Source organism: Oryctolagus cuniculus, chromosome 5, assembly GCF_051225735.1.
Source record: "Oryctolagus cuniculus isolate XC-2025 breed Fujian yellow rabbit chromosome 5, ASM5122573v1, whole genome shotgun sequence".
NCBI classification, from domain to species: Eukaryota; Metazoa; Chordata; class Mammalia; order Lagomorpha; family Leporidae; genus Oryctolagus; species Oryctolagus cuniculus.
The window spans coordinates 15,925,040-15,950,983 of NC_142871.1; the positions used below are offsets into that span (position 1 = coordinate 15,925,040).

General features: G+C 41.1%; 1 protein-coding gene across 15 annotated transcripts in view; it reads right to left on the reverse strand.

The window, feature by feature from the left end:
* Window positions 1–25,944, reverse strand: part of ESR1 (estrogen receptor 1) — a 478,649-nt gene that overhangs the window by 138,775 nt on the left and 313,930 nt on the right. For all 15 annotated transcript variants that reach the window (XM_089332575.1, XM_070073399.2, XM_070073398.2 and 12 more), the window contains one exon: window positions 15,601–15,936. In XM_089332575.1, coding sequence (XP_089188701.1) covers window positions 15,601–15,936 — 336 coding nt within the window. The remainder of the gene's footprint in view (window positions 1–15,600; window positions 15,937–25,944) is intronic.

A 25,944-nucleotide genomic window follows, 5' to 3' on the forward strand; every position in this document is an offset into this window, starting at 1 on the left:
TCCTTGACTCTATTCTTCTCACTCCACATGACATCCATAGCACAAGAAAATCAGCTCCATCTTAAGTTTTATGCAAAAATACAAGCCCTCCCTACCACCTCTCCATTGCCACCTTTGCCAAAGCTGCCATTAATTCTCAGGTATTACCTACTTTCTTCCTCAACCTCTTGGTCCCCATTAGGTCTCTTCTGAATCCAGAAACCCATGTAAACACTTGTAAAAACAAAAGTCAGTTATGTCTCTTAAAATCCTGCCATGATCCCCCATTTATTTCAGAATAAAAGCTAAGATTTAATTTCCACAATTCCCACAGGAACTCACATGACCTTCCAAATCATATCATCTCTGATGCACTGTTATCCCATCACAGTCTCATTCCCCTTTCCCACTCTAGTCACATAGGCCTCCTGTTCCTAGAATATTCCAGAGCTGTTCCTGTTGCCAGGACTCTGCGCTTACTGGCATGCTATTCCACTACACAGCTAATTCTCTCCACTGCACCAGTGGTTTCTTCCTCCCTCAAGGTTTGCTCCACTTATCTCTCAGTGAGTCTTCTCCAGCTTGGAGCTCTCATCCCACCTAGCACACCTGCACAGCTATCGTTATCTTCTGTTTGCCTTTGTTCCTGTCAACTTCTAAAAAAAATACAATTGACTTGTTTTTTTTCCTGTTTCCCCCGCTGGAATGTAAACTGGATGGAGACAGAACTTGATGGTTTCGAAGCACTCAGAACAGTGCTGGTCTCAGGGCTTGTTCAATAAATTGCTGAATGAACAAAACAACCAGTGAATCTGCTGTTGCCATTTCCAAACCACAGGCTCATTAAGGCTGCATTTTGGGCTTTTTGCAAGTGTGGAAATTCCATTTGAACATTGTCGAAGTCTGAGGACCTATCACTAACACCTGCCACCAAAACACATATATTAGTTCATGTAATTTTAGTGAATGTTGATTGAGAAAATATATGATAAACAAAAATCCATTGGGATCAACAAAACATGCATAAACTAAACATGTATTGTTACCATTCAACAATTATTTATAAGTGCTTACTATGTTCCAAATATTGTTCCAGGAACTAGAAATAAAAAAGCAAAATAAAATGATAAAAATGTTTGCCTTCATATAATTTACATTCTCCCAGCCCTTCGGGGTTATAGATGGTTGGTGACATATTTCACACATGCGCACCACATATTACTCAACGTTGGTGTTCATGAGAGTAGTGGACATCTAACATTAATGCACAAGTTCTCAGTAAAGATAATCATCATCTCGAGGGGGCCAAGGTTAATTTTGATTGGTCAAGAAATCTTAACTATAAGGGTGTCTTGTGTTCTTCTAAAGCTCAACCTGTTAGGCAAAATCTTGTTCCTTAGTATTTAGTTGTTGTCTCCAAATTCAATACAACTAAATTTTTCTCCTTGATGTGGAAGAAGAGTGGGAAAAGGTTGACAATATGACAGGCCCCTTGGGTTCATGGATCTCAGATTTACCACCCATTCCCCAGTGAATCCTCACCACCTTCACAACCTCTGAGAGCTGCAAGTCTGCAAGTGCCTCAAAAGCTGTGTCTAGGTAGGAGTCACCCACCACACAGCACTGCCTTTCAGGCCTGACATGCTAGAATGTAGAGATTGAGAAAAAGATTAGTCTGGGAGAGGGAACAAGGAAGGAGCATGGCTGTGATTACTCAAACAAAAATAAAAAGAAAGGGGGAAAAGGGGGGAAATGGGGGGAAAAGGAGAGGAAGGGAAGGAAAAAGAAGGAAAGGGAAGGGGAGGGGAGGGGAAGGGGAGGAGAGGGAAGGGGAAGGGAGGGAAGGGGAGGAAAGAGGAAGGGTTAAAGGAAGGAGAAAGAAAGAAGGAAAGAGGTAGGAAGAAAGGGGGTGGAAGGACTCATGAGAGAACAAATATTTGCATTAGTTCACCATAGAGAAAGGTGTGTGCCACACCAGTGGTTCCTAACAATGAAGAGCTCATGCCTTCACAGATGACTGAGTGGTCTTTCACTGAGCTTGATTAATGGGCTGACTCAAACAAAGATGGAGGAAATAAGCAAAGCTCTACACCTGAGAAGGCAAGGGTTTAAGAGAGGACATTTCCTGCTGAATGCTACATACTTAGTAGTCCAAGCCCTCCTCTGCACCCATTCCATTCTCCTAGATAAAGCCAGGACCCATGCAGGTGCATAGAAAGTCTCTTCAACTAAGCACACACACACACACAATGGTTAAAATAGGACAACATTCCAAATTCATCTTTGAATCCCAATAGGGGCAAAAGCAGAAGTCATTCAAAAATGTCAGGTGATAGAACCTACTGTCTGTCCATCAACAAAGAGCTAGACTCTGGAACTCAAGAAAGTGGTGCTTCTTGAAGACAAACAGGTCTTCAAGTTGCTTAGAACACATCCTCACAAAAATAGAAGTTGACATTTTGTAGAAAGAAATCTGCCTTAAAAATAAGGATAGTTCTCAGATGTTAATGAGAATGTACACCTTTTGATGTACAAAACACATTTTAAAACTCTGCATACAGTACAATCCAGTATGAACAGAATCTAAACAGTTGGGCCAGAATAGATGACAATTAATCCTCAGATGACCAACTGCAATGTTTGAAACTGGTTTGAATTGCAAAATGCAGCCATATCACAGGAAGTAGACTGCTCGGGGCTCTGCAACTCCTTCCTTCACGACACCTGTGGGAAAGCTACTCATCATATGGAGCACTCTGTTTCTTTATCAGTAAAGTGGCCACAATAATACCTGACTTATGGGGGTACTGGGAAGTTAATAAACACTAGACAGGTGATAACTTCTTTCCCCAATATGGTCTTCCTTGTGAATTTTATATTAATGTGTTCTGATTAAAAAAAAAAAAAAACTTATTTTGAAAGCCAGAGTTAGAAGAGACAGAGAGAGACAGAGACCTTCTATCTTCTCGTTCACTCCCCAAATAGCCACGATGGCCAGGGCTGGGCCATGCCAAAGCCATGAGCCAGAAGATTCGTCCAAATCTCCCACATGGGTGGCAGGATTTCAAACATTTGAGCCATCTTCCACTGCTTTTCCAAGACCATTGGCATGGAGCTGGATCAGGAGTAGAGCAGCTGAGAAATGAACCAGTATCCATATGGGATGCCAGTATTGCATGTGGCAACTTTAACTACTATGCCACAATGACATCCCCATGATCCTTAAAGTTCTGAAATATCTATAATATGAAGTGACATTTGGTAAGTTAGAATACTCATTAAATAGGCAACAAACTTCTGAAATTAGTATGTGAAGCCTGGTATGATAGCAGAAACTTATATTTGCCTGTCAAAGGTCTGTTCAACTCTTCATATTGGTAGAACTCAGATATTTGTCCAGAACCAATGTGGGGAGCTTAAACACTATTTCCCAAAATCTCTTGCAGCCAGAGGAATTGTAAATTCTGACCAAAGGACATAAAAGCGGGGCTGAGTAACACTTCCAGGAAAGCTCTGTGAGAAGACTGCTCTAGCAGGGCCAGGGTCCCTACTGCTTTCCTGTCTTCTGCTTTCTCACTGTGTGTACCACGCCTGTGATGGCTGACTCTCCATGGCTGAAGCAGAGGATCACGGCTGCCTTCACATTCTTCATGCAATAACTGGCCTAGTAGAATGGAAGCTCTCTGAAGGCAGAAATTTTCTCAGTATTATTCATACATAGGATAGTACCTAGCACACGAGAGGAACTCATCAAATAATTGTTGAATGAATGAAATCATCTGTAATCTCATTGTGGAAGAGACTCCATAGGTGCCTAAGTTAAAACCTATTTCTATTTATTCCACCCTCATTTCATTAGTTTATCAATATATCATCTTATAAAATGTTTATGTTCTTTAAAAATTAAAATTAAAGTTTTGCATGAGGGAAATCACTTCCAAATTCAGTATAATTTTTATCTATTTCTTTTTCCATAAATTGGTTTTTAACAAAGTATTAATTTTTTTCTTAAGCCAAAATATCCTGAGCATAAAATTTCCATTTTAACAAATTTTAAGTGTGCGATTTAGTGTCATAAGTATATTCACATGGCTATGCAACCATCACCACTATCCATCTCTACAATCTACCTTTTTAAGGCAGATTTCTTTCTACAAAATGCCAACTTCTTTTTTTTTGTAAGGATGTGTTCTATGCACAGCTGCAAACAAATGCAACTTGAAGACCTATTTTAGTTTAGTTTATTAGAAATAGTCAAGGGGCTAGAGCTGTGGCGTAGAAGGTAAAGTCACCATCTGCAGTGCCAGCATCCCATATGGGCACTGGTTCGAGTCCCGGCTGCTCCACTTCCAATCCGGCTCTCTGCTATGGCCCGGGAAAGCAGTAGAAGATGGCCCAAGTGTTTGGGTCCCTGTACCCACATAGGAGGCCCAGAAGAACCTACAAAACCTGGCTTTAGATTGACCTAGCTCCTGCCATTGCAGCTATTTGTGGAGTGAAGCAGCAGATGGAAGACCTCTCTCTCTCTTTCTCTTTCTCTTTCTCTCTCTTTCTCTCTGCCTCTGCCTCTCTGTAACTCTACCTTTAAAATAGATAAATAAATATTTAAAAAATAGAACTAGTAAAGAAAAATCAGAAACTGGTTAACTGGATTAATAATTGCCCATTTAAAATTATTTACTTATTATTTACCTATTCATTTGAAAGAGTGACAGAGAAAGAGATATGGGGAGAGAGAGAGAGAGAGAGACAGACAGACAGACACACTTCATACAGCTGCAACAACTGGGGCTGGGCCAGACTGATGCCAGAGAACAGAAACTCTATCTTGTTCTCCCACATAGGTGGTACTGACTTAACTACTTGGGTCATTTGCCACTGCTTTCCCAGGTGCATTAGCAGGAAGCTGGAAAGGAAGTAGAGCAGTCAGGACTCAGACCAACAGTTAGATATGAGACACTGCATCATAAGTGATAGCTCAACCCATTGCATCAAAATATTGGTGCCAATAATTACCCATTTTGACAATCACTGTCCTGCTAAAGAGCTTGTCAAATGGGTCATGCTATTTGTTATGTAAGAAAATTACAGGTATTTAGGTAGATGATTCTAATTTCACAAGATTGGAGTCATGTGTTCTGATATGTATGAGATATTAGTTGACTGTTTTATTTCATTTGTTTATATATCTATATATTAATTGCTAAGCCCTTCATCACCAATCTTAGCAGAGCCCCTGACTTCTGCAGACCTAATGTCAGGGCAAGACTGTTCTGAATCACAGTCTGGGGAATTCAAAAATCTAATTGGGAAAGGACAATATATTTTTCAGCTCATATCTCTGAATTGTAGACAGTAATAAAAGAAACCAAACCTGATTATATCCATTTCTGCCTTATTGGTACAAGAAGGAAAACTGACATATAAAACTTGAATGTGTGCTATTGTACAATATCCTTCCACAGCTAAAACCCTTGAATGATTTTTAGATTCAAAGCATTTATCGACTAGTTTCAAATGTCCTAAGTAAATTTAGGCAAGCATCTTGACCAGGTAAAAAGAACCAAGTGTTATGATGTGACACACTATTCCAGGAACAGACACTTTAATTCCCTCCAGAGTAGGAAGTGCCCACCATTTGATTAGATTTCATGTTTAAGTAATAGTCAATAATGAGCACATACACACTACAAAGAGAAACTTGAATTTCCTCTAGAGAAGGGCACTGCCACCATTTTATTAAATTCTGTCTTTATTTAGCAGCCACACTTCTAATTTTTCCTACTATTGTATTGGGGGCTCCCACAGATACAACTAAGGGATAAATCCTAGTCCAAAAGTCCAGGCAACTTGCTTTCTGAACCTGGTGAATTGGTCTCAACAACTTTCAAATAGAACTTAGATTTTTCGAACATCAACAACCTATTTACAAAGGAGAAGCACCCACTAAAGGCTGAGCAAACTTCATGGAACAACATGGTAACCAAGGCAGCAGAACTGAAACCCTAAGACTCCCCAGAATGAGGGAGGTGCTCCAGGAACAGTCAAGTCCATCACTTTCTTTTTTGTAGAAGATGAACTGAACACTAAGCACCTTGTGGTGACTCTGTTGAAATTAAACATCAAGAACCCCAAGCCCGTGTTCCGTATTTCAGGTTCAAACACCATAAGCAATACTACAACTTTACCTCTGCAGTTTTTCTAACTCCCCATCTTCTATGTAACTGCAAGGGTATAGGGTGGGCACCTGTTTCCCTAAGGATTATTACCTTTCAGTTATGAATCCCATTAAGAGAACAGTCAGAGTGTCTGATCTGGGCAACAGATACCTTGATTTAGAGAAATTGTTATTATTTGATATAGAGAAAAAAAACATCTATGATACATCTAGTCTAATACTTTTCAATTAGTTTCAGTGATTAACTGTCTGCTTGAAGAAGTGGATCTATTTTCAAACTAGTAAGAAAAGTGCTTAGCAAGAGTATTTGAAAGCTAGGAGTGTAATAAGGGGAGAGAAATTATAATTTTTCCAAAAATAAGCAATCAGTTTGAATTGTAGCCTAGCATAGAGACTATGGTGAAATCCTATTGATTGGAGACCACTGATTCTTGTAAAAGACAGTGATAGCACAATGGTGTCGGCAACCAAATTTCAAATCCATTTATGAGGTTTCTCTAGAAAGCTATTGGTTCTATAGGGAATTACACAGGTAAGAGGTAAATTCTTCTCTCTTTACCATAAGATTCCTACAAAGGTGCTCATTGTTTTTGATAGCTCCACCTGCCTAGACCTCATTAAGGCCAATACTGGTTTTCTTTGCCTTTTTTGCAGTTCTCTGGCCTTTCAGTCCTAAAGAAATATACATCTTATACAGACTGATGATACTGATGTGACACAAGGATCTAAACATGCCACTGTTGGTGACACATGGATCCCAGGGATCTAGATACAGAGTCAGTTATGCCAGAAAAATTCAGCGCAGTCACCCAGAATGTCAGCTGCATATATCTTTGAGAAGCTGTAGAGCTTCAAGTCTAAGTGTGCAGTTGTAATATGGACAATCCAAATAGTCACTGTTAATCTTATGTGAAAACTTGTTTTTCAATAAAAAAGAAAAGATCTGTCAAATAATGCTCACCTCACAGGAGTACCCTGTCACAGGTTTTATTTAAATGAAAGACATCCTTCTTACATTAAAATATGATTGAGTATAAATTCATTGTGTATACAAATGACTTTTAAAGAACAAGTTCATGACTTAAACAAATTAAAATCAGATCACAGAAATAATTTTCCTTTCACAAAATCCTCCAGACAAAAATAGAAACCCAGTCAACAAAACCTATTCATGTTTCCTTTTCAAAACCAAAATCAACTATACTATTATCAAAAGTTATAACAATTTCTTTGAAGGGTCTTAATTGGCTTTATTTTGCTATTATGGAATCAAGCAATACTTCATTCCATGTAACAGAATAAGTGTTTCAACGAGCAGAATAGACAAGATTGGTTTTATAGACAGAGAAATGCTGACGAACAGAAATAAAGAACAAACTGTGGATTGGTCATTCCAAAGTTACTTTCCTTGTAAGGGAAGACCAGGAGACCAAGCAATAGAAAAAGCTGATTGGTTAACCTCACATTACTTTATGTCACATTCTGTAAGGACTAAGAGGGTAAGAATTAAAGCAGAGGGAATCTTATTCCCATGCCAATTGAAACTGCCCTTTTGGGAATTTTGGCTGCTATTCCTTTCTCTCCTGGATTCTCGGAAGGTCAGATAACAATTTAGTTTCAGTTTGACTTTTACGATGACTGACTCCATTTTGATATTTTAGTCTGTTGGTACCCAGTGCAGGAGCTTAGTCCAAAACAATGACTTCCCATAATTTTTTATTTAACAATGTAAAAGAATTACTTAGCAAGAAGTCCATCATGAATGAAATAAGAAAATATTTCACAGCTGTTACTGTGTTTTTTAGCCCCAGTTGATTCAGTTATGCAGTGCACTTCCAGCAAGATATCTAGGACCAAAGACTTGTTGTCGTGGTAGAGAGAGGGGGGAATGGGGCAACCTCAATTGGACATTGTATTGTTAAAGTAATCTAAGGTTTCAGGAAGGGAAAAAAAAGCCTAGAATATGAATAGAGAGGGGAGAGATTCAATTGAAGACAAAAAAAAAAAAAAATGATACACTTTGTGAAGGGGAGAAGCACAGGGAAAAGGTAGACCAAGATTGCCTGACATAAGCAGATCATATTGGAAAGTAGAAATCAAATGAGGACTCTTCTATAATGGCCTTTCCCAAGAGTTTGTCTACACGAGGTTCATTTAGGTTAGGCACCTTGGAGCATAACCTGGTTCTACACCTTAAGCTTCAAAGGACACTATCATTTATGTTAAAACAATTGGTAAATTAGATAATAAGGTCCCGATGCTAATTTTTAACTGAATAGTTGCCCCCTTAATATTCAATATCGAACTAGAAACTCTGAATGCAACCTTATTTGGAAATTGGGTCATGGGAGGTGTAATCAAGTTAACCTGAGGGTAAATCCTGGGTATTTGTCATCCTTTTAAAAAGAGGACAATTTGGACACAAAGACACAGACACAAGGAAGAACACCAGGTGACGCCTATAGCAGAAATTGGAGAGATACAGCTAAAAGCCAAGCAATGCCAAAGATACCCAGCAGCCACCAGGACTGGAAAGAGAGAGGCATGGGGCCTCTGGAGGCCATGGTCCTGTGCACCCCTTGTTGTCTGACTTGTAGCCCCTAGAACTGTGAGTGGGAGAATACAGCAGCCACAGGAAATCAACACAAGGAGGAAACCATTTTGAAATGATGATTTACAGAAAATACTTTGGGGTGACAAGCAGGATGAATTGAAAGAGTCTGGAACCAAAAAGACCAGTTAGGAGGATATTACAGACATTCAGCCTTGTAAACAAATCAGAAGGTAGACCAGGCTGGGCACAGGGGAATGGGAAACCATGGAGGTGTTGTAAAGAAAGAACGGGTGGTAAATGGTGAAGAAGAGCCAGGCCCTGAGCTGATTTCACAGTTGGATAAAGAAGAAGGATGGAGTTCCTGGAAGATATCAAGGGGACCAAGGTAAACAAATGAGTTTGCTGGTGAAGTAGAGAAAGGGAATGATGGCTAGTTTGGTTTCAGACATATTGGTGCAAACGTGCCATTCAGTTGTTGTCTGTGGCTAAAGTAGGAATGGACCAGTTAGATGTTTAGACTTCTGTGAATCATGAGCCTAAAAGTGGATGGCTGATGCTCTGACAATGCTTCCACTTGACTAAAAGTAGCAGCACACACCAGGTCGTGTACAGGAACCTTTGTGGGGTCATTTACAACAGACAGGAAAAGACAGCAGGGAAGCCTCGCACATCCTTTGTTTGCTCTCCTAGGGGAACGATTTTGATGTCCTATGAAAATGAAAAGGTAACTCCCCCTATTACCTCTTAGCACTGGTATCTAAACATCTCATGTCTCATGATGTCTGCCTTTTATTTCCAAGATGAATGGAAGGTTCCTGGATATACTTGAGCTAGCTAAAGAAAAAGAAAAAGAAAAGAGGCTCAGGTAGCTCACAGTTTTGATTTTTAATTTCAGATCTGAGAAAAATAACAAAATGCATGGATCATAGCCTTCACACTACTTTAAAGACTCTGTTAAACAAATAGTCAAATTTGAAGGACAACTATGAAAGAAGTCTTGAAAAGACTTCTGTAGAATACTGCTTAACAAATGGAACTGCAGGGGCTGGTGCTGTGACATAGCGGGTAAAGCTGCCGCCTGCAGTGCCGGCATCCCATATGGCCGCCGGTTCAAGTCCTCGCTACTCCTCTTCCAATTCAGCTCTCTGCTATGGCCTGGAAAAGCAGTAGAAGATAGCCAAAGAGCTTGGGCCCCTGCACCCATGTGGGAGACCTGGAAGAAGCTCCTGGCTCCAGGCCTTGGGTAGGCCCAGCTTCAGGCATTGTAGTCATTTGGGGAGTGAACCAGTGGATAGAAGACTTTCTCTCTATCTCTCTCTCTGCCTCTCCTCTCTCTGTGCAACTCTGCCTTTCAAGTAAATAAATAAATCTTTTTAAAAAATGGAACTACAAAGCTGGGCAGCTCATTGAGTAAAAGCCACATTGTAATCACACCTCATACTGTAGACCAAGATGTATTCAAATAGAACAAAGACACAAATATACAATGAAAAACTATTAAAGCACCACATAAAATATTCTTCTGTATGTTAAAATCTTTTACAAGGCATTTACCAGGTGGATGTATGGTACTAGCACAGTGCTAAATGAACTTAAAGCCAGAATTCAGGGAACCCCTTAGGAGACCGAAGAGGGAATACACAGGACTATACCCCACAGCAAACATTCCTCTTTAAATCAACAGCTCTTTACTGCTTTGCTGCAGAATTACAAAATAAGAAATTAGTTTTAATACACTTTTTTATTAGTTTCCTAAGGGCACTTATTCAATGTACGAAAACTGTGTGGCTTTTAAAATAACAGGAATGCATGGTCTGACGTTTCTAGATACTAAAAGCCAACATTCAAGGTGCGAGGGCGGCCAGGCTCTCACTGCAGGTCCTCGGGAAAGACCATTTATGCCTCTTCTAGATTTGGATGCCTGCCAGAAAACCTTGGTATTCCGTGCTTGGAGAAGCATCACTCCAGTCATGACCATCTTCTCCCATGTGTCTTCACACCATCTGTTCTCTGTGCACGTCTATCTCCTTATCCAAAGTCCCCTTGCAGTAAAGATGCCAGTCTTTGAATTAGGGCTCTCATGTTGATGACTTAATTTGAACTTGATCCTTTAGAAAGACTCTACTTCCAAGTAAGGTCCCTGAGGTTTTGGACAATAGGACTCCAACATATGTTTTCAAGGAAACACAATCCAACCCATAAGACTTCCATAGTAATATTCCTTTTTAGCCAACAAACAGTTAATAAAACCAGACATTCTCCATACCAAATTATCCTTGGCACGTCATAGCAACACTTAGGGTGGCCTCGGATGACAGCATGTTCTGTGCTCAGGGGAAACATCTAGATTCTGAGGTCCAACCCAGACTCATTGAAACAGAGCTGTGAAGGTGGGGCGGAGGCCCAGATGGGACATTTTTCTCAAATACTCTCAAGATGAGAAAAGGATATTTCAAGGCTTTGTAGCACGCAGGCCAAGACGAATTGATGGGGCTTCAAGTTTCACATGAAGGAAAAATCAAGTAAGTAGCTTCTTTCCTTGGACTCTGCCCACAGCTTCCGCAGGAGCCATGGAAAGCTGGGCAGCACTGGCTTGGAATCAGAGCCCTGCTGGGCGGTGCCAGCCAGAGGGATGTGCCTACATTCACACCACAGTATGCAAGCCCTGGCCAAAGGCTCTCATGAAGCAAAGGCTGCAAAATCTAAACCACAGTTAGTGCCTTTCAGCATTTGCATCTGTGACCTCTCCAAAGAGTTACGATACTTCCATGTCACCTCTGTGCCACACTGAAGCAGGCTGGAACACATGGACCACCTGGGAGCAGGGGCTGGTGGCCTGACTGCAGTTAGGAAGCAGGGTACTGGGCAGCCTTTCCAAGTCCCTGGAATCCACAGGAGCCTCCCAGAATAGAATGTTTGCCTTGAAAATGCTCCCAATTCCCAGATTGAGGGGTTGTGCCCTCTCCCTGCCCTCTTGTCCCTACCCACTGTGAGTTTTTAAGTACACTCACTATGTGGAACTCACTTGCCAATAACAAATGGAAGAATGTCCGAGTCATCGGAGCTCCTGTCTCTACATTCATCCTGGCACCTCTCTCTGCCCCTTACAAAAGAAAGGTTAGAAACAGAGTCTTACTAGGACAGCTGCCAGAGATTTCCGAGCAACAGGTAGATTCTGAAGAGAGGTGAAAAGGGCATATCACAGCCTTGACAAGCAGCCCCAGGTCATAGCAAAAACTGAGTTCTAACAGGGCTCAGAGATTTTGTAAATGAGTCTTTAAAGTCGCCATTCAGTTGTTCACTTATTCCTTTATTCAAGTCCTTCCTGTGCTCAGTTCATTGCTAATGATAGATGAGGATGCTATATTAGAGGCAGGGAAGCTAATTTCTGGATCCCTGGGAAGACAGTCACACACTATCAGAGATACCACAGAAACTTCTGAGAAACCTGAGCTTGGAGATGGTTGCAGGCATGTCCAGAAAAAGTGGATCCTGGGTCCATGGCCAACACTGAGCAAGGAAGGAATCTAAGGTAAAATGGTGTGGAGCTGGGGATTAGGGACGCCCCTAGCACTGGATCAAGAGGGCATTGGTAGGAAAGGGGAAGGAAAAGGTTGTTTGGCTTGCCACTAACAGAAAGGAAGTGGCGAAGGTAGCACATCTCCAGCTCACCCAGCCAATTTCCCTCCCAGTCCTGGGCTCAACCCTCCATGAGGCAATAACAAGCCCAGGACTAGACTTCTCCTCAAATCTTGACTTAAATATAGACCCAGGACACAAATTTGACAAATGGAGTGCCTTTTGAACTATGTAAAATTATAGTGAACTTTGAGAAACACTTAATTTTTAACAATTCGAAGTGACATTTTGGTGACGCATTTTGAGCTCCTGCTGAAAAAAATCAGATGTATTTCATTAACACCAGAACTAAGAATCCACCACTCAATGATGCAGAAATTAAAGATGAAACGCTTTTGGCAGTCATAGTGTTTTTCCTTATTTGAGCCTCAGTTAAATGAGTTAACATTTACTCACTAGATTCACTATGTGTAAGATAATAATAAATTAAGATTTCATAACTTGATTGCTTAATACTAAATCTCCAACCACAGATTATAAAATGCCAATACACATAGATTTCAAAGCAAACTGAAAAGAGAAAAGCCTTCTCTACAACTAAATATCAAGGAGTAAATATACAACACAGGCTACTTAAAAATCCTTCTCGGAGCTGGCTGAGTAAATTTTATGTTTCTTGTTGCCTCTGTGGTTTATAAATCACAAAAGGAAAAAAATAAGTTCTTACTTCTGTCTTTGTTCAGATCTTACACATGTACTTTACAGAGGAGCTTGTCTATCATAATGTGATGGTATTATGAATGATTATGTTTTATGATTGTATTATGCTCTCCATATCTAAATTCTTAGGAAAGAGAAATATCAAGTAAAGACATAACTTGCAAACATCAAGAGAAAGGAAAATTCAACTTATAATCATGTTTACAATTCTGACAATATTGTTAGTAAAAAACATGGTCTATGACTACTATACTGGTTGCTCAAAAGTGTTAATTAAATTTTGTCATTTAAAATTAAATTAATTCAAAACTTCAGTTCAATTCACAGTCATCCTAAGAATTATCCCAATATCCTCTGCAGGTTTTTGTGTCATTTAGCTAATCACAGGGACTTTTAGAACTGGCTTCCTTGTTATTCTTCTTGCCAATGATATATTTCATTCCCTCCTCTACAAGTTGCTATTATAATTATCAAATGATTACCACAAAAATATAATATTGTCTATATTAGATTTTATTGAAAGCTATTTGTTTAAATAACAGAGGGTATTTGGATCTATGTGGCTTTGTCAAATGTTCTGAAGACATTCTTCTTCATAGTCCTTGCAGAAAACATTTTTCTTTCCTCATTTTTCATCTTTTTTAAATCAATGGCAAGTTTTAATTTGCTTGGTCAGGAAAGAAGTCTTTTGATGTTCAACAGCTGTATTTCAGTGGCACACACACATACACACACACACATACAAACATGTATATATATATAACTGAATTTTCATCTTTATAGTTATCCAAATCAACAAATAACAAGATGTAATTTGGTCCAAGGATTTTTGAATCATCCAGGTCTTTTAAATGAACGCCATGATGTTCTATAGAATTTATTTCCATAAATTTGTCTAGTTCTGGGCTTATCAGTAGGATGGTTATGCCTGGTTATTATTTCTTCCTTCCCTGATTTATGTCTCCACTTTTATTCCTGAATTCAGAAGATAATTGTCATGAATTCTTTCATCCACTAGTAATGTATTTTAACTTACTTTGAGTTACTTCAAATGCTCTTCAAAGTTTTATAATTATAATAATAGCAGGATGGGAATCTACTGATAAGTATGAAAAATGTAATCTTGTATTCAGCAGGCCAAGATTTCATGAGGGAAAAATATATGCTAACAGGACAATAAAACTTAACAGTAACCACACTTGGCTGTCAGGGATGTGGCCATTAGTTTTTTTCTTTGCTTGTTTCTCTTCTCCCAAAGGATAAAAACAAGAGCATAGCAAATATAAAGGAAAAAAATCTATAGCCATATTAAGTTTAGATCCCAATATGTGCATTTAATGTATCTGCTTCGTTAAGAATGCTAGAACATGTAGGTGAACGAGGAAACTCTTAAGCCAAAAAATGACCAGGAGTTTTTGTTTGCCAGTTGGACTGACTTTGAAAACCCAAATTTGCCCATTATTACCCATGCTTTCAAGCAACCCAATATCCACCACTCCATTCACATATGCAGATGCCTTCCAACAAGTGGATCTCAGACCTGGTCTCCCACCCCACCCCCATTTAAAGGGCTGCATGCTTATATCTTGGTTTATAAAAAACACAGGTGAGAATCTCTGAGGCCAGACATATATTCACTTGGTCTATCTCATATCAGTGACTCTTGAAGTACAAACACCATACTCTATATCTTTCGGTTCACTTAAAATATCCATTAATTAAAGGCAATAGTTTCACTCATGAAAATGAATCAAATGAGCAAATCTCTATATAAATCCATCTCTCACTTGCCCCGTGAGTCCAGAAAAGAGATTTAACTTCCTCCCACTTGGTTTTATCCTTATTAATTCCTGAATGGGTATACTGGGCTGTGGAGAAGGTCATTTCCTAGTCTTGTTTCCATAATAACTAGAGTTATTCTCTCCGATCAACAAGAACAGCAGTCAAGTTTTACAGAAACACCACTTCTGAGAAAAATCAATGTGAGGACAAAAGCATCACTTGAACCATTGTGTCTTTGTACCAGCTCTTCTCTAGGATAAAACTCTAATTGATTTTTCTATTTTAGTTCCCTTTCTCCTAAAATACTAAGTAAAAACCATGTTAGATAAATAATTGGCACAGTTCATAAACCTATCATTATTGCCTTAGTCCACAGAAAAGATTTTAAAGGTAAAATGCTTATTAGTAATTGAAGTATTTTGGAAAAATAGTTCTCAATATTTAAAAAATGTTGTGGCTCATTTAATGTTAAACTCTTCTGAAAAACTGTGAACATATGATAGTGAATGTATTTATCATGTAGGGTCCACCTTAAATCTTTTTGGCAAATACTCTGGGTTGAAAATACTTAAATTATGTCAAAGTAATGCTTTTTAACTGTCTATATTTTGATTATAAAAGATTGTTTTCTGATTTCTAAGAGAATCACAGTGCACTGATATTAAATATTAAGAAATTATGATGCAGCCTTGAAATCAATGGAATAGTAAGGAATTACTTCCTTGTCTCCTACAGTTTCTCCCATGCCATCACAACCAATCCTTGAAAAGCTGTTGAATCAAAATAAAAATGAACTTAGTCTTCTTACCTGGAACCCTCTTTGCCCAGTTGATCATGTGAACTAGCTCTCTGTCTGCCAAGTTGGTCAGTAGGCCCATCATCGAGGCCTCACTGAAGGGTCTGGTAGGGTCGTACTCAGAATAGATGATGGGGGGCTCAGCTTCCAACAAGGCACTGACCATCTGATCGGCCGTCAGAGACAAGGCTGGGCTATTCTTCTTAGTGTGCTTGATCAACAGAGGGCTTGGCCAGAGGTTGGCAGCCCTCATGTCTCCAGGGGGCCCTGTTTCATTCCTGCCTTCCCCATCATCTCTCTGGCGCTTGTGTTTCAACATTCTCCCTCCTCTTCGGTCTTTCCGTATACCTGAAAACATGAATGAAAATATTAGTTTCGCTTTTTTTCCACAGAAACTTTTATACAAAAACCAACTTCAAAGATAATATCTTTTTATTTCACTTAAATAAATGCTTAAGGTTTAACAACTGGCTCTCCAAAAGAAAAAAAAAAGGAGTTTGGATTTGTAGCTTTTGCCAGTCTCCATGGTGTAAATATTATCACCATAACAAACTTCAGGACACTTCTCTGGAGTCAGGTAGCGTAGAAAACTCCTGAAATTTAGTAGCAGGTTTGGTGAACCATTAGAATAGAATCTGGCTCTGACATACCAGTGTGTGTGTGTGTGTGTGTGTGTGTGTTTAATAGATGCTATAAAATAAAATTATAATAGTTATTATTGGGGGGTGGCGCTGTGGCACAGTGGGTTAACGCCCTGGCCTGAGGTGCTGGCATTCCATATGGACGCCGGTTCAAGACCCAGCTGCTCCACTTCTGATCCAGCTCTCTGCTATTCCCTAGGAAAGCAGTAGAAGATGGCCTAAGTCCTTGGGCCCCTGCACCCACTTGGGAAACCCAGAAGAAGCTCCTGGCTCCTGGCTTCAGATTGGCGCAGCTCCAGCCATTGCGACCAATTAGGGAGTGGCCCAGTGGATGGAAGACCGACCTCCCTCTCTCCCTCCCTCCCTCTCTCTCTGCCTCTCATCTCTATGTGTAACTCTGACTTACAAATAAATAAATCTTTAAAAAAAGAAAAAAAAGTTATTTTTGACATACAACTATCAGACTACTTCTATAAATCAGTATCGTTTAAGTAGTAAATTAAAAGGACTTTTTTCAATAATTAGGGGGAAAAGAATATGACATAGTATAACCCCTTAGTGACTGCCTCCCCACAGAAATGTCTTAAACAACTAATCACTTAGAGTATTACTTTACTGGGAACTATGGAATCTAGGTGAGAGAACCTGGTAGTAGTTCAATAAGAAAGGATTCCTTGAACAAGGCAGGAAGGAAAGAGCTGCCCAGGTCACCTGTCTGCCAACTCCAAGCACTGCAAAATGGAGACAACAACTCCTTGGGGGAAGGAAGTGAATTAAGTCAAATCCTTAGACTTGGAATCCATGCCAGAACTTAGGACAGTAAAATCCAGTACTGGACACAGCCCCATAGCCCTTACCGCTAAGTCAGTGCCTGAGGTTGGAGCCTCTGGATCCACCTTAGCCTTGGCAGCCAAAGGATTTCCTGTTCTACCCCTCCCCAACCTTGAGAAGCATAGGAAAAAAACTGTTGGCAGGAGGGAAGAAAGTACAGGACTTTGCCTATGAACTCAGCCCTGGGTTCACCATGATGAAACTCAATGCAATGCGCAACACAGTGGACCCTGTCCAGGCCAATGCTGAAAGACAGACCCTCTTAACCTGCTCAGAGCCAAGCAGAGGCCTTGGTGAGACAGACTTTTCCAGCCAGCATCACCTCAAGGTGGCTGTAGCAGCCTCAAGCCATGAATAGATCACACCAGCACACAGGCCACAGCAGTATGGACTTTGATTCTCCCTCAGTGCTACACTGGTCATCATGATCTTTGAGCTCTGGGTATGATTTATTGTTGCTAGATCTACAGAAGCCACAGCACCTCATCCCACTTCCAACTCCAGGCAACATAACAGGGAGAGTCAGTTTCTGTTTATGGAAAGAAGAAATTTGTAGGTACAAGGGTACAAGTATTGATTTGGAATCTGGGATCAGACACTCTACAGCATGGCCCAGTGCCAAACAGAACCCTTCAGTGCCTCATCACATAGTGGTGATGGTGGACAGTTCCTCTGGACCCATCTCAGCCTCAGATGGAGGCTGATGGAGAAGGCCTACCTTTCCAGGCACTCCACAATTAAGTCTGCAAGAGAAGTAAGAAGGAAACTACAGAAAGCCAAGGCCAAGGCGACAGGGCATGTGGGCCCATGAGAGCTCCCTACAATGTGGGCCTTCATTGACCCCGCCCTTCTGTCCATTATCCTCAGTCTCTGATGCTGGGCTGTGGTTGGATGAGTGTTTGAGGTCTGTTTTGCAACAGGGCTTTGAAGGTGCCCTGGAACTCTTTTATAATGATATCAGTTAAGGACAAGCCAATGGCTATTATTGAAAAATGAAATGAAAAGCTAGAAGTTTCCAGAAGTGGTCATTGGAGGGCACAACTCTCCTCCCAGGGAAGGATCTAGTTTGAAGCATTGATAATATCAGGATAATACCAGTTCTAAACAAGCCTCTACCAGAGTTCCATGAATTCTACTAGAATTGAAGAACAAAAATCAAATTTATAGTGAAGTTTGAGTATTATATTGGCAAAGTCATTAATGCTTTATGAAAAGTTTGTTGGAACAGTGCTGCCTGCACCAAACCATCATTTTGAAAATAGATAACTCATTTTAAGAAGGAATGAGATGATGTGGAAGATGAAGTGTATAGCCGCAGACCATTATACAAATTTGCATAGATAGAATCAATCTTGTTTATGCCTCTATTGAAGAGGACCAAGGATTAACAGCAGAAATAGCCAACATCATAGACATCACCACTGGTTCACCATAATCTGTAACTAAAAGACTGAAGTCAGGCAAATTTTCACTTGATGGGTGCAAACACTTTTGCTCCAGTTGCAGATGAGCAGAGCTTTCAGTGGAAATTTTAAGCAACTGGAAGATCCTGACACATTTCTTCAAGAATTGTAACAAGAGATGAAGCAAGGTTTTATCAATATGATCCTAAAGACAAAGCACAATCAAAGCAATGGCTATCACGGGGTGCAAGTGGTCCAGTCAAAGTAGAAGTAGACCTGTCAAGACCAAAGGTCAGAGGCCCATGTTTGGCACAGCAGATAAGATGCCACTTGGGATGCCTGCATTCCATATCAGAGGTCTTGGATTTGAGTCCCTACTCTGCTTTCAATTCCCACTTCCAGATAATGTACACCCTGGAGACATGGATTAAATTTTAGACTCTGGGCTTTGGCTCAGCACCCCTGTTGTAGGTATTTGGGGATTAAATAAGAAAATGGAAAATCACTATCTGCCTCTGCCTCTCATTTTCTGTCTCTCCAATTTTCAAATAAAAATAAACAATTTTATAATGAAGCTACAGAAAACCTTGAAAATAAAACAAAATGACAGTAGTGAGACCTTAGCTAGCAGTAATTACTATAAATGTAAATGAATTAAATTTTCCAAAAAAACTATATAAAAATTGAATTAATACCCCAAAAAGGCCAGATTTATGCTGATGATAAAATATTCATTTCATCCCTAAGGAAAATTCATAGACTGAAAGTGACAAGATGGAAAATTATACTTCATGCAAACAGGCTGTAAAAGAAAACAGGAAGCCAGTGCTGCGGCTCACTACGCTAATCCTCTGCCTGCAGCGCCAGTACACCAGGGTTCTAGTCTAGTTCTACTTAATACTATTGGTTGAATTCTGTAATTAATACAGTTATTCTTAAGTGTTGAAACTTAACTTAAAAGTGATCCCTGTTAAATATAAGAGTGGGAATAAGAGAGGGAAGAGATCTACAATTTGGGACATACTCAATCGGACTTGCCCCAAATGGTAGAGTTAAAAATATACCAGGGGATTCTAATCCAATCCCATCAAGGTGGCATGTACCAATGCCATCTCACTAGTCCAAGTAATCAATTTCAGTTCACAATTGATCACACTGATAGGTTTAACAGTCAAAAGGATCACACAAACAAGACTAGTGTCACTGATAGAATAAAAAAGGGAATTATCCAACATAGGAAGCGAGATACACAGCAGACTCATAGAATGGCATATGTCCTAAACAGCACTCTGGCCTCAGATTCAGCCCTTAAGGCATTCAGATCTGGCTGAAGAGCCCATGAGAGTATTTTAGGCATGGAAAGCCAAGACACTATGGCAAAACAAACAAATAAACAAACACACTTAAATGAAAGATCTCAGTGAGTGAGATCCCAGTGGAAAGAACAGGTCATCAAAGAAGGAGGTACCTTTCGCTGAAGGGAGGAGAGAACTTCCACTTTGACTATGACCTTGTCTAAATATGATCAGAGTCAGCAAACTCAAAAGGCTTCCATAGCCTTTGCAACTCATGACAAGAGCCTAGGGAGATTACTGATGCCATAAACAAGAGTGTCAAATTGTTACGTCAACAACAGGAGTCACTGTGCACTTACTCCTCATGTAGGATCTCTGCCCTTCATGTGCTTTACATTGTGATTTAATGCTATAACTAGTACTCAAACAGTATTTTTAATTTTGTGTTTCCGTGTGGGTGCAAACTGTTGAAATCTTTAATATATACTAAATTGATCTTCTGTATATAAAGATAATTGAAAATGAAGCTTGATGTGAATGGAATAGGAGAGGGAGCGGGAGAGGGGAGGGTTGCAGGTGGGAGGGAAGTTATTGGGGGGGAGCCATTGTAATCCATAAGCTGTACTTTGCGAATTTATATTCATTAAATAAAAGTAAAAAAATAATTAATGACAAATCTTTTCAATTATTCAAAAAAATTGAAGAAGAGGAATTCTTCCAGATTCATTCTGTGAGGCCAGCCTTTACCTGACAAAATCCAGGTAACAAACAAAAGAAGCCTATAGGTCAGTATCCCCAATGAACATTGAGGCAAAAACTCTCTACAAAATCCAATAAACTAAATCCAACAGACATCAAAAAAGCATTATTCATCATGATCAAGTGGATCATCCCATAGATGCAAAGATGATTCAAAACACACAAATCAATAAACGTGTTACACCCCATCAACAGAATGGAGAACTCAACAGACTCACAAAAAGTATTTGATAAGATTAAATATCTATCTACTTACGATCAAAGCTCTGAACAAAGTAGGTATAGAAGGATCATACCACAATATAACCAAGGCCATATGCAGCAAATTAACCAACCCACAGCTAATGTGATACTGCATTGGGAAAACCCAACAAATTGATCTCTTAACATTTATAACAAAATCAGGATGCCCACTTTCATCAATCCAGTTCAATACAGTACTGGACATCCTAGCCAGAGGAATCAGACAAAAGAAGACATGCAAATCAAGAAGGAGGAAATCAAATGATCACTGTTTATAGATAACATGATCTTACATATAGAAAACTCCAGATACCTCCAGAAAAGCATTGTAACTAATAAATGATTCAGGAAAGACATAGCATACAAAATGAACACTCAAAAAATTAGTGTTTCTTTATACCAATAATAAATCATATGATAAAGAAATCAAGAAAACAATCCCATTTTAATAACAACAAAGAATACCTAAGAAGTTGTCGCTCCCCCTCTTCATGGAGGAACGACACTAAGTCCTGCCTAGGCTTCATATCCGAGTCACGGCACCATTATGTCGCTCCCCCTCTTCGTGGAGGAACGACACAGGACCCTGCGCTGTTCTTTCGTCTGCTCGGCCCTCCCCGGGTTTGCTGCTGGTTCTTCCCGGGTTGGCTACTATCCCTTCCACCTCCGTGGAAGGGCAGTTCCCCCTGGCCACATTCCCCACTTCCGCAGGGGAGCGGCACACCGCCGGCTGGCTTTCTCGGGGGCTGCACAGGTTCCCTTAGATGGTTCCCTTAGATGTTCCCCATAGATGTTCCTGGTGCATGCCGTCTCTCTCCTCCTTTATAGTCCTCCTCCACCAATCCCAACTCGGCTGCCCACACGCCGAGTACGCTGCTCTCCAATCAGGAGCAAGTCCTACAGTTTATTAACTGAACTGGAGGCAGCTGTGCGGAAGCTGTTTACTTCTCTCCCAGCGCCATATTGTGGGAGAGCAGATGCATAGAATAAGTCTTAATTCCAGTAACTCAGTCTAGTCCGGGTTGCTCCCCACAGATCCCCCTTTCTTTTTATTTTTGGCGTTGATACGCGCCTGTCTTCGGTGTCCCGCGGCACACACTCTGCTCTACTTGCTAGAGTTGCCACAGGCTCTTACAAGTCCTATCAGGCAAACCGAATCCGGGTCCTCTCTTCGCCATGTTATGAGGAGGTTTTTAGGCGCTGATGCGTGCCTGTGTTCGGTGCCCCGCAGCGCATGCTCTGCTCTGCCTGCAGGGGCTTACAAGCTCTATCAGGCAAACCAAATCCAAGCCTTCTCATTGCCTTATTGTGGGGGAGACTTATTAGTGTTGGTTCGTGCCTATCTTCGGTGACCTGCAGCTCATACTCTGGTCAAGCTGCTTGCTGGCGCTTACCGCCTTAATCAGGCAGACCGAATCCAAGCCTCCTAATTGTTGCATTGTGGGGAAGCCTTACTGATGTTAATTCGTGCCTGTCTTTGGTGACCTGCGGCGCACAAGCTGCTAGCCGCCCAGGTGCTCATCGCCTCACTAAATCAGGCAGACCGAATCCAAGCTTTCTTATTGCCATGTTGAGGGGAGGCCTTTCTATTTCTCTATTTCTCTATCTCCGGGCATTCCTATTTCTCCCATTCCACTTCTATCTTCCAGCATTCCTATTTCTCTCACTTTACTTCTAAAACTTCTGTTTCTCTTATCCCTGCGGCTTCCCGCTCTCATTCTTATCCCCGCGGCTTCCCGGCTGCGCCCGCCCCGAGGCTGCTTCTCGGCAGCTTTCCGGCTGAGCCGCTTCAGCCCGCGCCTCTCTCATCTGCGCAGCTTCCCGGCTTTGCGCGGCTTGGCTTCGCGCGCTCCGCGGTCTCCACGCCCTTCGCGTCTGCACCACGGCCTACGCCAGCCCCGTTCCCTATCTATTCACGCCCCGTGCTCTCTCTGCACACGGCGGCTTCCGCGAGTAACACAGCGTAGCTTACGTGTCCGCCACTAGCATTCAATCTAAGTTCCCCGGGCTAGCCTGGCGAATTCAACCCAGCATACGTCTCCGCCCCACGATTTGGCTTCCCGTCCTTTGCTCCCCGGGCTAATCAGACGGATCCCAATCTGGCTTACGTTTCAGCTTCTGGTTTCAACTTTTCGCCCCCTATTCCCGGGCTAACTTGAGAATCCCAAAGTGGCTTTCGTATCCGCCTCGGCCTGCCCCCCGCGGCTTCAATTTCCCTAACATTTTTCTCTACCCGGTATGTTTCCCTAAGTTTTCTTCCAACAATATTCCTCCCTCATTTCTCCTGGCCTCTCCCCACAGTCCGTATCCAAGTCTAAGTTTCTTATAGGTTTCACTTTCACTTTCAACCTCCTAGCTTCCCTGCCATAGTCCGCATCCGAGTCTATGAAAGCTTTCACTTTCGCTTTCAATCCTAACTTCTTTCCCACAGTCCATATCCGAGTCTATGCCTAGGCTTTCAATAGCTTCTTCTGGCACCTAGGCTCTTTGCTAGTCTCTCTCTCCGGTATTTTCCCACTTCTTTCCGTTTCTTCCCTCCTAAGTTTCCTATCCGAGTCATTTCTTCCCTCCTAAGTTTCCTTATCCGTCCTAGGTTTCCTATCCAAGCTAGGTTTCCTATCCGAGTCACGGCACCATTATGTCACTCCCCCTCTTCATGGAGGAACGACACTAAGTCCTGCCTAGGCTTCATATCCGAGTCACGGCACCATTATGTCGCTCCCCCTCTTCGTGGAGGAACGACACAGGACCCTGCGCTGTTCTTTTCGTCTGCTCGGCCCTCCCCGGGTTTGCTGCTGGTTCTTCCCGGGTTGGCTACTATCCCTTCCACCTCCGTGGAAGGGCAGTTCCCCCTGGCCACATTCCCCACTTCCGCAGGGGAGCGGCACACCGCCGGCCGGCTTTCTCGGGGGCTGCACAGGTTCCCTTAGATGGTTCCCATAGATGTTCCTGGTGCATGCCGTCTCTCTCCTCCTTTATAGTCCTCCTCCGCCAATCCCAACTCGGCTGCCCACACGCCGAGTACGCTGCTCTCCAATCAGGAGCAAGTCCTACAGTTTATTAACTGAACTGGAGGCAGCTGTGCGGAAGCTGTTTACTTCTCTCCCAGCGCCATATTGTGGGAGAGCAGATGCATAGAATAAGTCTTAATTCCAGTAATTCAGTCTAGTCCGGGTTGCTCCCCACAGAAGTGGCCAGTATTGTGGTTCAGTGGCTTAAACTGCTGCATGCAATATCACCATCCCAAACTGGAGAACTAATTCAAGTCCCTGTTGCTCCACTTCCAATCAAACTCCCTGATAATTCACATGGAAAGCAGCGAAGATGTTCCAAGCACTTGGGCCCCTACCACACACGTTGGGAGACCTGGATGGAATTCCAGTCTTCTGGCTTTGACTTCAGCCCAGAACTGACCATTGTGCCAATTTGGGGAGTGATGCAGTGGATGGAAGATCTTTCAATATCTCCATCTCTCCTATAATAAATGGAAGGCCTAGAAATATGGAACTACTCAACCAAAGCCAAAAAAAGAAAAAGAAAAAGAAATAAATGGCATTACATCAAAATAAAGGAAACAATCAAGAGTGAAGAGAAAGCCTACAGAATGGTATAAAGTTGTACCTCTGACAAGAGGTTACTAACTGGAATATAGAAGGAACTCAAGTCAAGAGCAAAAAATAGTAATAATAATATAAATAAATCCAATTTTAAACTATACACTAGATCTAAGCAGACATTTTTCAGAGTAAGACCACAATTGGCCAGCAGACGCATGAAAACAAAAACCCAACATTACTAATAATGAGGGAAATCCAAATCAAAACTCAGAGAGCATCTCAATTTACTTAGATTGGCTATTATCAAAAAGACAAAAAAAAATAACAATTTCTGGTGACAATGTGGAGAACAGGAAACACTTACACTGTTGGTGAGAATGTAAATTAGTACAGTCATTATGTAGAACAATATAGAGATCCTTTTTTTTAAAGATTTATTTTTGTTATTTATTTGAAAGAGTTACACAGAGAGAGGTCTTCATACGCTGGTCCACTCCCCAGATGGCCGCAACAGCCAAAGCTGTGCCGATCCGAAGCCAGGAGACATAAGCCTCCTCTGGGTCTCCCATGTGGGTGCAGGGGCCCAAGGACTTGGGCCATTTTCCACTGCTATCCCAGGCCACAGCAGAGAGCTGGATCAGAAGAGGAGCAGCAGGGACTAGAATCGGCGCCACAGTGCCAGCCCCGTAGAGATCCTTTAAGTTATTAAGAAGAAAACCACTATATAATATAGCAATTCCCCTACTGACTATGTTCCCAAAAAATGAAATCAATACATTGAAGAGATGTCTGCACTCTCCTGTTTACTACATCACTATTCACAAAATCCAAGAGGTAGAAATAACCTAAGTGTCCAAAACCTGATGAACACATTTAAAAAATGTAGTATACATATACACATGAAAATACTATCCTGCCATTCAAGGGTTGTAATACTGTCATTTGCAAAATATGAATGAAACCAGAGGTCATCATGTTGAGTGAAATAAGCCAAGCACAGAGACAAACACCACATGTTCTCATCCGTATTTGGAATCTAAGAATGGTGATCTCATAGAAGTTGAGAGTAGAACAGTGGTCACCAGAGGCTTGGGAGGGTAGTGGGTAGCAGGCATGGTGAAAGGTTGATTAATGAGTCCTAACTTATAGTTAGATTGGTAAATAAGTCCTTGTGTTCTACTGAACGTGGGATAACTAAAGATAATCATAATGTACCATACATTTCATAAACAGCTGAAAGAATCCTGAATGTTTTTACTACATAGACACGATAAATATGCGAGGAAATGGAAATGCTCACCCTGATCTGAACATTACAGAATGTACTAAAACATCATGTTACTCCATAAATGCTTACAATTTTATGTGTCCATTAAAATTATTCTAAGTTTTTTAAAAAAATTATAAAAATGCACATTTTAAAATCATTTAGTAAACATCCTATCATCCAAGTAGAGCTCTTAATGGAGAATATTAAAGAACAATGATTTGCCCAAAACACACATGACAGCCTCTGGATCCCACGGATGTGCAATCTCTCACTTCTACCCAGCTACCTGCACTGTATCACCTTTAAACTGACCCCCCTTCACCAAGTAGCTTAAGTGGTCTCCAGCTTTCCACAAAT